This window comes from Ursus maritimus, unplaced genomic scaffold (assembly GCF_017311325.1).
Source record: "Ursus maritimus isolate PB19 unplaced genomic scaffold, ASM1731132v1 scaffold_2, whole genome shotgun sequence".
Taxonomy (NCBI): domain Eukaryota; kingdom Metazoa; phylum Chordata; class Mammalia; order Carnivora; family Ursidae; genus Ursus; species Ursus maritimus.
The window spans coordinates 8,773,598-8,785,692 of record NW_024424452.1 but is presented as its reverse complement, the minus strand read 5'-3'; the positions used below and the strand labels follow the sequence as shown (position 1 = coordinate 8,785,692).

The 12,095-nt window shown below is 61.8% G+C and overlaps 2 protein-coding genes across 2 annotated transcripts in view; one reads left to right on the top strand and one right to left on the bottom strand.

Moving 5' to 3' along the window:
• The window catches only part of LRWD1 (leucine rich repeats and WD repeat domain containing 1), a 9,978-nt gene extending 9,038 nt beyond the window's left edge, over positions 1-940 (bottom strand). The window contains 2 exon segments of the mRNA XM_040634899.1: positions 13-199; positions 718-940. Coding sequence (XP_040490833.1) covers positions 13-199; positions 718-797 — 267 coding nt within the window. The 5' untranslated portion in view covers positions 798-940.
• A 57-nt stretch (positions 941-997) lies between these two features.
• ALKBH4 (alkB homolog 4, lysine demethylase) lies at positions 998-7,152 on the top strand. Its single transcript, XM_040634900.1, has 3 exons — positions 998-1,162; positions 3,454-3,651; positions 6,210-7,152. Exons 1-3 carry the CDS (start codon positions 1,040-1,042, stop codon positions 6,795-6,797), a joined length of 909 nt encoding a protein of 302 aa, XP_040490834.1. The 5' UTR covers positions 998-1,039; the 3' UTR covers positions 6,798-7,152.
• The last annotated feature ends 4,943 nt before the right edge of the window (positions 7,153-12,095 follow it).

The following is a 12,095-nucleotide window of genomic DNA, read 5'->3' as shown; positions in this document are numbered from 1 at the left end:
GAGCTGCGGGAACTGGCACAAGGCGGTGACGTCCCCCAGCTGGTTGTTGGCACAGCGGAGGATGCGCAGGTGGGCCAGGCCCAGGTTGGCGGGCAGCGTCTCCAGCTGGTTGTTGGAGAGGTCCAGCTCTTGCAGCTGCGTCAGGCGGCTCAGGAGCTTGGGGTCCAAGTGCTCGGAGAGCAGCTTCAGCCCGGACAAGCTGGGTGGGCGCAGACAGGGAGGGCTCAGGGGGGCGGGCAGGCCTCCCGCCTCGCACCTGGGGCAGTCCCGGGTGCCTGCGCTGGCTCTTCCAGCAGAGGTGCTCGGGCACGCGCAGCCTCTCCTTCTTAAAATCTTGTTTACTACTTTACAACTGCGTACAGCTGGCCCCTCCAGAACGCTTCCCCGGCCCTCTAGGGGAGCTCCTCTGTGCTGCCCAGGGCCTCAGGACTAGCTCAACAGGCTGCTCAATACCCCATCTGCGGGACTGCCTCCACCACAGCCCGAGCCCCTTCAAGGGAGAGGCCCCTCGGAACCCAGCCCGCCCGTCTCATAACGGGAGCCCGGCGTTTGGCCCGAGTTCGGAGATTCCGCCTAACCAACAGGGCGATAATGGGGCCGGGCAGGGAGTGGGCAGGGGTCCCAGCCTTTCTTCCCGACCGGCCGGCAACCCAGGCCCGGATGGCGGGCTGTGTGGCCGCGGCCCCGCGGTCCCCGTCGCCCCCCAGCCCGCCTTACTCCAGGCTCCGGATCTTCCCCAGCCGGTCGCTCTTGGGACGCCCTCGCTGCATGAGCAGCCGCGCCGAGAGGGGGCCCATGGCGAGAAGGCGCGGCCCGCGCTGGCCGGTCGGCTGCACCGGCGACCGGCCGAGTCCGCGCCTCCTGGAAACCGACGCTAACGTCCGCGGCAGGCGGAGTTCTGCAGGCGGCGCCGCGCGAGCCAGCAGTTGGCGACGACCGGAAGGAAGCGGCCTCGCGGACCTCGCGCCCCGCGGGCGGACTACAACTCCCAGCGGCCCCCGCGGCCCCGCGCCTGCGTTCTGGTCTCCAGGACGCGGCGATGGCGGCTGCGGTGGTGGCGGCCCCCGAAGTCCTTCGGGAATGCGGCTGCAAGGGCATCCGGACGTGTCTGATCTGCGAGCGGCAGCGAGGAGGTGACCCGCCCTGGCAGCATCCCCCGCAGGTGAGGGCTCGGGGAGGGGCCGTGCCATAACTCCCTTCTTCATATGGGGAAACTGAGGCCCAGAAGATGGCTACGAAGACGGGCCCCGGATCAACCCGTGTCAGGGGCCTTCGCGGTGGGGGCGTTGCAGGGTGAGATGAGCGCTTTGAGGGGTGGGCTGTGAGCGGGGAAGGGGCTGGAGTGGGTGCCGTCCGAACACTACTCCCCTCTGAGCCCTGGGGAGAGTGTGACAGCAAACCTCCACGTAGCCCCCCCCCCCCGTCCCCCGCCTCCCGCCTCCCATTTCTGGGCCTGGGAGCTTCACGGAGTGGGGAGACTACCCGGAAAGAAAAGAGGATGCCGAAAACCAGGCAGGGCATTGTGTCCCAGACTCCGTCGAGCAGAAGTGGGCAAGGAGGAAATTAGTTCGGATTAATTAAAGAAAAAGGAGTCAGCGCCTTTGCGGGGGGGAAGGGGGGCGGGGCAAGGGCGTTCCCGCTGGGGGTACTGCTTGGGTACAGGCCTGGGGTAGGTGCGTGCTTTTGGAAGGAGCGTGACGCTCCAGGGCCAGGCGCCGATCCCAGAGGGCTGTGTGTGTGGTGGTTGGGTAGGCTGGACTTGTCCTGAGGGCCACGGAGAGCCGCTCAGGGTTTTAAAGGAAGTTAAAGATCCGGGGAGAGGGGGAGAAGCAGATAGGAAGGTATGGAGTCTGGGAAACCAGTGCAGAAACCGTCACAGCATCCGTGGTAAAAGCTTGGAAGATCCTGTGGAAAATGGTCTGGTGATTTCTCAGCAAATTAAAAGCAGAATTGCTGTGTGATCCAGCAGTTCTGGATATACACCCAAAAGAATCGAAAGCAGACCCTTGGAGAGAGATTTGTACGCCCACGTTCCTAGTGGCGTTGTTCCCAGCAGCTACAATGTGGAAGCAGTGGAAGAGTCCCGCAGTGGGCAACAGCGGGTAGACAAACTGGCCCACTGTGTCCGAGGGAATATTATGTGCCTTGAAAAGGAAAGGCATTTTGACATCTGCTGTGACATGAGTGGATCCTGAGGTCATTATGCTGAGTGAAATGTGTCACAAGAGGATAAACACTGCAGGATTCCACTGCCACGAGGTCCGTAGAGGAATCAAATTCAGAGTCAGAAAGTAGAATGGTGGGTGCCCGGGGCTTGGGGGAAAGAAAGAAGAGTTGTTTGTAGAGTTCAGAGTTTTAGAAAGCTGGGGATGGGTGTATTTAACGCTGCCGTGAACACTTAAAGATGGGGACGATGGGAGATTTCATGTCATATGTATTTTTGCCACAAGTAAAGCCTGAGAAGTGCCCAAAGTCTGAACTTTCCCTGTGACTGTGGGTGGGGGGATAGCCCCTGCCTGACTTGCTGGCTGTGGGATGAGCAGAAGGTACAGGATGACTCCCTGATTTTAATGTGTCCGCGTGAGGTGCCAGAAGACAGAGGACACCATGGTTCACAGACCGGGTGGGCAGCAGCGGCCATGACATGTAAAGGGTGGGGGAGGAAGCAGAATTAACTGGACGGGGCGGGCCTCAGACTGTCCTGCAGCTGGGACAAAGTCAGGGCCAGCCCGGCGGGGAGCTCCGGAGCCGACTGACAGAGGAGCCCGTGTGGGGTAGAAAAGGCCAGACCTGCGCTGAGTCATTGGTTGGGGGCTGCCTGGAACCCGGTGGCCTCTGCCCAAAACCTGAGACTGATCCGGGGAGGCACCGCAGCAGGAGCTTGCCCTCGGGGCACTCCTCGAGGATGACTAGCAAGTTCTCTCTTTTGAAGGGAAATGCGGGCAGTGCTTCTGTGGCCTCAGAGGAGGGCAGGGCGCAGAGGCACCCCCACCTCGGAGACGGAGACGGCGTCTCCCCTCTGGCTGCCCAGCATGCTCTCCCTCTGACAGCCCCGGGGTCCTCTCCTTTAGTCCCCCCCACAGCCGGGGAGGCCAGAAGACATCCCCCAGCGACATGAGCACAGTGTGGACCCGCAGGCAGCCCCCAGCTCTGCAGCCTCAGGCTAGTTCCTTCACTTTGCTCTGCCCAGCTCCCCTCAGCTTTCGAGTGGAGAACAGTAGTGGTTGCATGGACGCTTTTTCCATTTAAGATGAGGAAAGTGAGAAAGGACCGGGCAGAGGGCCTTTCCCAGGAGGCAGGCCCAGGCAGGGAGGGGTTCGGCCTCCCTCTGGACTCCAGCTGCTCTCCAGAGTGGCTTGGTTAGGGGGGCGGGGAGCCGGCCTCCAGAAGGCACACAGCGGTGTGAGGAAGGGCTTCCTTCCATGGTTCCAGGTCCCTCAACTTTCTTTTCAGAAAACACACCGTTTCATTTACTACTCCGACACTGGCTGGGCCGTGGGGGCCGAGGAGTCTGACTTTGAAGGCTGGGCCTTCCCCTTCCCTGGCGTGACGCTGATAGAGGATTTTGTGACCCGGGACGAGGAAGCCGAGATGGTGCAGCTGATGGACCGGGAGCCTTGGAAGCTCTCCCAGTCTGGACGGAGGAAGCAGGTAGGCCTGCCCTCGGCTGGGGAGGAGGGGAGGGCCAGCCTGGCTGGTCAGAGAGGAGTCACTCTGCTGGGCCCCTCCAGACTCCTTGCCCAGCGCCCCTTTGCTTGTGTTCCTCCCAGTGCCTCTCTCTGCAGCCACAGCACCCCAGGGCCATTAGGGGGGCAAGCTCCCCCGACCCTGGGGCTTGGGCAGCCAGGGGAGCCATGTGTGTTGGAATAAGGGGCACAGGCATCCTGGCCTCCTCCACTTCCCCACCAGACACATCACATGCAGGCCGTAGGGCAGACTGATGCTCAGCCTGGAGGGTTTCTAGAAGACCGCCAGTCTCCTCATTCGTTTTGAGATAGTCAGGCCCCCGAGTCCTGGACCTCCCCTTCGCCGGGGATCGCAGCCCCTCTTCCCTACAGCACTGTCCACCATTGGCCATCTTCTCCCCTTCCCTCCCCCTCAGTGGCTTCAGTGCCACGCCGGTCATTACACCACTTCCTCTGGTGCTCCCATGCCCTTTTGCCCCTCACTGTCCTGCTGCTTCCCTAAACCCCAGCCCCGGTCACGTCCGGCTCCTCTGATTGCTGGCCTCCCGGCCCTGGCCGTCCTGCTCCGGCGGTCACACCAGTCTCCCCGAGGCGGCCCCCTTAGCAACCTCCCCCTGCCCCCGGCTCTCCGCTGCCAGCTGCCTGGGGCCATGCCCTCCTTGCCCGAGCCCTCTGTTGTCAACGTCAGTTTTACCTCAACTGGTCTTTCCCCCAGAGTGCCCGTAAGCTCCGTCTCTCACCTCTGCAGCCAGCTCCTCCGAAGAGTCCTTTATTCTGTCTTCTGCGTGTCTCCTCCCGTTCCCGCTTCACACATTCGCCGCTTCCTTCCCGGCCCCGCACCCTCACCCAGCGGCCGGTTGTCAGGCTCAGCCCTCGGGCCTCTCCTTTTCCAGACGCTCCCTTGCTGGTCTCCATGAGTCATGGCTCTGACACCATGCGTGTGTTTGTGACTCCCACGTTCAGGTCTCCAGCTGGCTTCCCATTTTGCCAAACCCTCACTGAGCTTTGGGTCTTGGCCCACCCCGGCACCCCTGCAGCGTCCCCATCTCGGCAAATTCCATCTTCCATCTGCTCAGGCCGGAAACCATGCAGCTCTCCAGGTTTCTCTGTCACTGGTCATCCCTGTCCACTTCCTTCCTTCAAAACATGCCCGGAATCTGAGAACACAGCACCGCACACCCCCACTGCCCCCACCTAGGTCCCAGCCCCTGGTTCTGCTGCTGGGATTCCTTCTGGAGCGTCCTGGGGCCCCTGCCCCCCTTCTGTCAGTTGGCCTTGCAGAGGACCCCTCCTCAGACGCACTCGCTGCTCTGCTACAAACCTGCCAGGCCTCCCATCCCCACCTTCGCGTCCCCGCTGCTCTCGGTGTCCCCGTACAGCCGCCTCGGTGCTCCAGGTCACACGTTCCTCTGGGCGTTGCACCCCCCACCCTCCTCCCGCGCCTGCCGCTGCCCTGGGGGCCCAGCCACGCTGAGACATGCCGAGGCCGGAAGGAGAAAGACTTTTGCACCAGATAGCGCCACCCTCCCCTGGGGGGGGACCCGAGGGGGCAGGAGTTGGTGGATAAATGCTCATCCCTTGGGCCACAAGTCTGAGGGGTATTCTAGAAGGCTCCTCCCTAATGACTGTTTTTTAAGACAGAATCCACATACCGTAAAATCCGCTCATTTAACACGTACAGTTTTGCTCTATTCAGAATGTGCAGCCATCTCCACCGCCTGCTTCTGGAACAGGCCCATCACCCCAAAGGAAACCTGTACCCGGTAGCACTCGCTCCCCATTCCCCCGGCAACCACTAATCTACTTTCTGTCTCTGGATCTGCCCATTCTGGACGTTTCACGTAAATGGGATCCCAGAACATGCGTTCCTTTGTGTCGGCCTCTTCCCCCGACCACGGTGTGGTCAGCCTGTGTCAGCGCTGCGTGGCGTTTGTGGCCAGATGGCACTCCGTGGTGTGGACCCGCCACTGTTTGTCTGATTGTGGACACTGGCCTGTCCCCGCTTTTCAGCTCCTGTGCCCCGGTGTTGCTGTGAACACCATGGGCAAGTGTCTGCGTGGCCTGTTTCCAGTCCTGGGCATGTCGCCGGGAGCAGAACTTCTCTGTCGAGGTTCTGAACCCCAGGGATCCCCAGCTCCGACCGGGGATGAGGCTGCCTTGGGCTGACCCCGCCCTACCTTGGTGCTTCTTTTTCCCGCATCCCGACCCTTTGGCCTCACGGCCCAGAACACACGGCCTGCACGCGGGCCCTTTGTCTCCCTCTTTCTCTGCTTTCAGGGGCACACGGGCTAAGTGCACATCGTCCCCCCTTCCCTGCTTTCTTCCCTTAGCGTCTACCAGCATCCGAGTGGTTGCCGTTTTTCTGTCTTCGAGGCGGGCCTTCTGCTGGAGCTGGGTCCTGAGCCAGAGGCGGGCATTTCTGCTTATCTTGGTCGCGGTGATCAGCTTCTTCAGACCTGGCCTGTGATAGCCGTTCCTAGAAACTCACGCACTTCTCCATTCCTCTTTGTCCTCCCCCTTCAGGACTATGGCCCCAAAGTCAACTTTCGGAAACAGAAGCTCAAGACCGCCGGCTTCAGAGGCCTCCCCAGCTTCAGCCGGGACGTGGTGCGGAGAATGGGGCTGTACCCCATCCTGGAGGACTTCCGGCCCGTGGAGCAGTGCAACCTGGACTACTGCCCTGAGCGGGGCTCGGCCATCGACCCCCACCTGGACGACGCCTGGCTGTGGGGGGAGCGGCTGGTGAGCCTCAACCTCCTGTCCCCGACCGTGCTGTCCATGTCCCGGGAGGCGCCCGGCAGCCTGCTGCTCTGTCTGGCCCCCTCCGGCTTCCCGGAGGCCTTGGTGGAAGGGGTGATGGCCCCCAGCAGGTCCGTCCTGTGCCAGGAGGTGGAGGTGGCTGTCCCCTTACCCCGCCGCTCGCTGCTCGTGCTCACGGGAGCCGCGCGGCACCAGTGGAAGCACGCCATCCATCGCAGACACATCGAGGCCCGCCGCGTCTGCGCCACCTTCAGGGAGCTGTCGGCCGAGTTCTGTCCCGGCGGGAGGCAGCAAGAACTGGGGCAGGAACTCCTGCAGATCTCTCTCTCCTTTCAAGGGAGACCTATGTGAGCCACCTCCCCGGGGACAGGAGCTGGCGCCGGGCCTGGCCAGGGTGCCGGCTCCGGCCTTGACTGTCTGCCAGGATTCGAGGCCGGGAAGCCCGGCACAGGGGGCTTTCTCCCCAGCTTAGTAGCTTTTCAGAGAAGACTGCTCAGCGTCCAAACGTGACGACAGTGTGGGCCCTGCCTGGGAGCTGGTTGTGATGGGAACGTGCCTCAGGTCAGTCCTGTCTGACCTGCCCGTGGCCACTGTGTGGGGAGCTTGTCACAGTTGGAGGGCAGGGGGATCATTTGAGCTTAAACATGTTGGTACCACGTAGAAACGTTTTCTCCTTTCTCTCTCAATGAAGTTCCTTGATACCCCACATTCTCCAGTCCTTTCATTTGGGAAGTGAGTTGGAGAGAATTGACAGATTTGAAGCTACTATTTCAGCCTTCAGAGCGGGTGACCTGCGTCAGGCTCTGCCCGGGTCATGCTTGACCCCCGGGAGGTGTGGGGGGGCAGTAAAGACAGGGAGATCTCCACAGAGAGTCCGGTCCCATGTCCCTCCCTGCCCCATGCTGTGAAAAAGTAAGGGGACTTCTTGATACTGGTGCCGTGTGGGGTGCTCACGTGGGTGGCGGCCAGCCCTCTTCCCTGCTCATAAGACAGGATACACTCACCAGCCACGTGCTCAGCGCCAAACTTTGGGACCAGGGCCCCATCGGAGCCCAGAAAGGTTCATGGTTTGCACTGGTCTTCAATCATTCTAGAACCTTCTATGAGCTATCGGGTGGGAGTGGGGGGCAGTCACTGACCGCCATGCACTGTGAAGTGGCATCTCTCTGGAGACCGCTAGGTCTCTAGTGGCCAAACAGCCCAGCTGCAGAGCGGGTGGCTCCCCGAGTCAGCTCACTTGGGGCAGGAAGGCGGAGGACAGCTTCTTCACAGAGTTGAGACCCTCGCAGACCCTGCCCTGGGTCCCTTATTGGGCATTCAGATGTAGGCCTGGCTGGAGCTCCAGCCAGTCCTGTTGCATGTGAACAGCTCGTGGGCTTGCAAGCTTGGTGGTCTGCTCCATGGGGGCCTGTGAGGAGCCTCTGCCCTGACAGGCTGGGCTGTAGAGCACCCGTGTGTGGAGCCTGCAGGATGTTCCGCCAACACAGCCATGTGGGAAACGCTGCACGCCCAGACCTGTGGGGGGAGGCCTGTGAAGGCCGGGAGAGCCACTCAGCAAAGAAGCCGGTGGCCCCCAGAATCACCCAGTGCTTGCCAGACATTCGACAGTGGGCCCTCCTACAGCCCCGCAGAGCAGCCCTCAGGGACACACTCCATGCCGTGGTCCGTACAATCCCCGGAGCGCACCTTGGGACATGCTGCATCATGTCACGGTCAAGCTGGTGACCCTAAGCTGGGTTTGTCCTTGAAGCTACAACAGGAAGACCATCAGGTTCAGCGTGCCCACCTCCGCTTCCACTGCTTGTGCCACCCACTGGGATGGGGCTGGGAGGGGGCCAGGCTGGGGTGGCTCAGCCACAGGCTGAGGGGTATGATGACTGCTTAACCCTGTATTTGAGGGGGCCGTTCCTGCGTTCGCACGCTCTGCGTCAACAGCAGACATAACGCTGTGCGGACCGTTCTGTCTGTCCTGATGCTCTGGCGGTCTGACCCCGAGGAGCGACGGGCCTCACGGGAACGTCCTAACACGGAAGCATCCACTCCGAGGCTGGCTTCCAGCACCATCCTTTTCCTGAGTAAGTCGGGGAGAGCACAGCCGATAGCCTGTCCTGCTTTGACAGATGTTAAGGAAACTCAGGGCCATTTATCTGTTTGGAGCTGGGGGTGGTGAGGCCCAGGCTGGTCCCAAGGGGCAGAGGATGCGGCGCTCAGTCCAGGAAGCATTGTCTGGGTTATTCCTGTTGAGACTCACGTAGTCTGTACTGTGTCCCCAGTAACCGTGTGTGTGTATATGTGTGGGGGGGGGGCACAGACATCCGGGGCTGCAGAGAGGGTTCAGCAGGTTCTAAACTGGGCCTAGCGAGGCATCTCGGCTCAGTCCTGTGCCCCTCGCCCTGCTGGCCCCCACCCACAACTCTGTGGACCCTGACTCGCCACCTTCTGGAGGCATGGGAGTCGAGACTGAGCCTTCTGTGGGTTGGCTGCACTTCCTGAGGAAGTGGCCCATGCAGTGGGCTTGCTGGACCCGGGCTTTGTAGGGAACTCAGCCCTCCTTTAGACCTGGGGGCCTGGGAAGTCCTCCTCCCGGGCCGCAGAGGCAGGTGGGCCCCCCGAGGGATTGGCAGACCTTGTCCACGCAGTGGTGTCGGGTGCTTTGCACACCTGACTCCTAGAGGCCTCTAGGTTGAAGTGCCTGCAGGTTGAAAATAAAAGACAGACATCCTTTCCTGGACAGGGGCCTCAGTGGGTAACAGTTACAAAACAGAATGTCTGGGAGCTTCTCAGGAGTGTCACTAGGCTGTGGGAGGGATTCCGTGGTCCTGACCCCAGAGCCACAGGTACCTGGGATGGAGAAGTTGCCCCCAAAGGACCAGAGCCTCTGTGGCTCCTCACCGGGAGGGTCTGGGGACCTTCAAGCTGACCCAATTCAGATGGGCGCGGTTGGCGCCCAGCCACCCGCGGGGCTGTCCCTTGCTGCGTTTCTAGAAAAGGATAGCTCTGCTGGGGAAGGGAAGGGAAGCGGCAGCCAGAGACGCTCCGTTCTCTCGGGGCCCCACTCGGAGGGAGCCGCCCAGCATGTCCGGGTCCGAGCACCCTGCCTGCCCATTCCAGAGCAGTCACCCCCTCGCCTGGGAAGCCTGTTAAGACACGATGTCGGTGACCAGCAATTCGAAAGAGGCAGGAGGGGCCTCAGGAGAGGCGGTCTGCCCTCCAGGAGGCAGCACACACCGCGGAAGAGCCAGGGGCTCCCGCCCGACACCTCCGTCCACGGCGCTCCGCCAAGAGCAGAGAGGGCGCGTCACAGAGGCACTGATTTATTCAGTTCAATCCCGGGCAACTGTGTGAAAAACCCGCACACAGGACAGGGGTGATGTTCACCGTATGTGATCTCCAGTGTCATGCATAATGAATTAATCAGCGCGAGACAGGTAACTGCTGCTGCTGAGCCCTGATGCGCTCAGACTCACGAGCTCTGAGCCTCACCAGACTTTCCTAGAAGACACGAGAATACACTCTGCCCTTGCAGTTTCTAAAATAGAAACACTTGGGTTTGGAAACTTCTGGTCCGGTACTAAAGGGAGACCGTGTTCCACTTTGGAGAGGGCCTCAGCGACTCTGGCCGCTCAGATCGTGAGCCCCGGGAAGGCCCCGCGCGGAGGAAAGTAGGGCAAGCCCTCGCTGGCTCCGCGGTGGCCTGCGCGGTGCCTCACCCCGAGCGGCCGGACGCCTGGAACGCTCACAATCAGGTTAAACCTCCACAAACTGCCTTTCCGGCTCATCGTCGGCCTCCCCCCAGCCCAGCCCGCCCCGCTGAGTTGTCTGCAGCTCCGAATAGCAGCCGATCCTCCACCTCCCCCAAAGCTATGGGGCTACCCTGAGATTCCCCACAGACCGCCAGGCCCCAGACCCATGGTCCTCTCTGTTCCCACAGAAACTCTGCTTGCCCCATGCTGCTGGGAGCTGGGAGAACACTCTAGAAGAAAGAGAACAAGAACTACACTCTTCTAATCAGCGTTAAAAACACGGGATGTGGCATCTTTGCTACCCGTGCAGCACGGTCACGGGTCACCCAGTGTCTAGCCCGAGGCAGCCAGGCCAGCAGCTCTGCCTGCGGAACGGGCATTAACCACCAGCCCCCGGCTGGCACTGGGGGTGCTTTCCAGTCTGGGGAGCTTGACACGTCTGGCGCACTTGGGGCAGGGACAGCAGATGGCCCAGGAAAGTGAGGCCAGGACGGCCCCTCTCCCAAGGCTCAGGCTAGAGGAAGGGCCTGCTGCCCACTCCCAGCCGTGGGGAGGAGCCAGCCTGTCCCGTCCCGGCTAGGACACACCGTGGCTGTCTTACAGTGACTCGGACACAAAGCAAATACATACGAAGCCAAACAAGCCTTTTCAACAAGGCTCCAGGAGAGCACAGACACGCGCCAGAGAGCAAGCAACGACAGATGTCTGCAGACTGCCAGGACTGCGCCCCGTGGAAGACGCCAGGCTCTCGTCTGGCTCCATGGAACCCACTGTCCGGGCTCCCATAATGTCCCGACACCACGGCGACTCCTGGCACGGCTCCCGCACAGCCCCTTGGCATTTTGGTTATGTGTTAAGGTGTATGTGCTCAACAGTGTGTCACACCGCCCGCAGCCGCAGCCGCAGCCAGGCCAGCCAGGATTTCTCGGCACGGGCAACCCAGACCCCACAGAGAGTAAGCTGTCCACAGAAACGCCATCAGAGCATGACGTCCGATGACGGCGGAAACAAGAAAGGCTCCCTCTCCAGGCTGCTGCTGGCCGATGTGGTAAACATGGGTTTTAAAAGCAGCTCGGGGTGCGGGATGCTCACCCCAGGCTGAACCGTAGTACGTTATGTGTGCGGCCCAAGAACACGGGCTCCGGTCTAGTGAAAACATCCGAACCCACATGGCACACGGCCACGGAAATGCGTGAGCTGGGCCCCTGCGTGCGGCCGAGAGGACTGGGGGTCTCGCCCTCCCTGCAGCTGCTGCCCCACATCATTAAAAGCAGATCTTGCATCGCGCCAGGTCAGGCCAACGGGCCTTGTCTAGACAGAAGGTCCCCTAGGCCGCGCCCTCCCGCCTCCTGGGGTCACGGGCAGCAGGGAGACGGGAAGCACGAGCGGCTGTCTGGGCCAGTAGCTTTGGCGGCCATAGCCTGGTGGAGCAGCCGACGTGGGCTCAGAGGCTATTCTGTAGCCCAAAGATCGAGGGCTCTGCACTGTGGGCCCTTTCCCCACCCTGGTGGATTTGCTGGGTCAGCGTGACCGGGGCTCCAGGCTGACTGGGAAGAGCGCACTTGAGCCCAGGGTGCCCCAGAGTACACCCCCTCTCCCCACCTCACACGGGAGGCCCACACACGTGCCTCCCCAGCCCCGTCAGGCCACCATCGGAAGTCTTCTCCAGGGCCGGACCAATCCGAAGCCCGGCTGGGCACCCTCCGCGCCTGCTAAGCAGACCTGGGACCCCTGGCTCCTGCCTCTTCCCTGTCAGCCCGGCCACCTAATCGCTCCAAGGCAGGGGAGGGAAGCACCGGGCCAAGCTGTGGGCCTGCACCTGGTCTAATCGCAGCAGGGCAGCACTGTGAGACCCCCCTCAGGGGTCACGGGGCGATCCCTTCTCTGAAAGCCTCAGCCCTCCCCC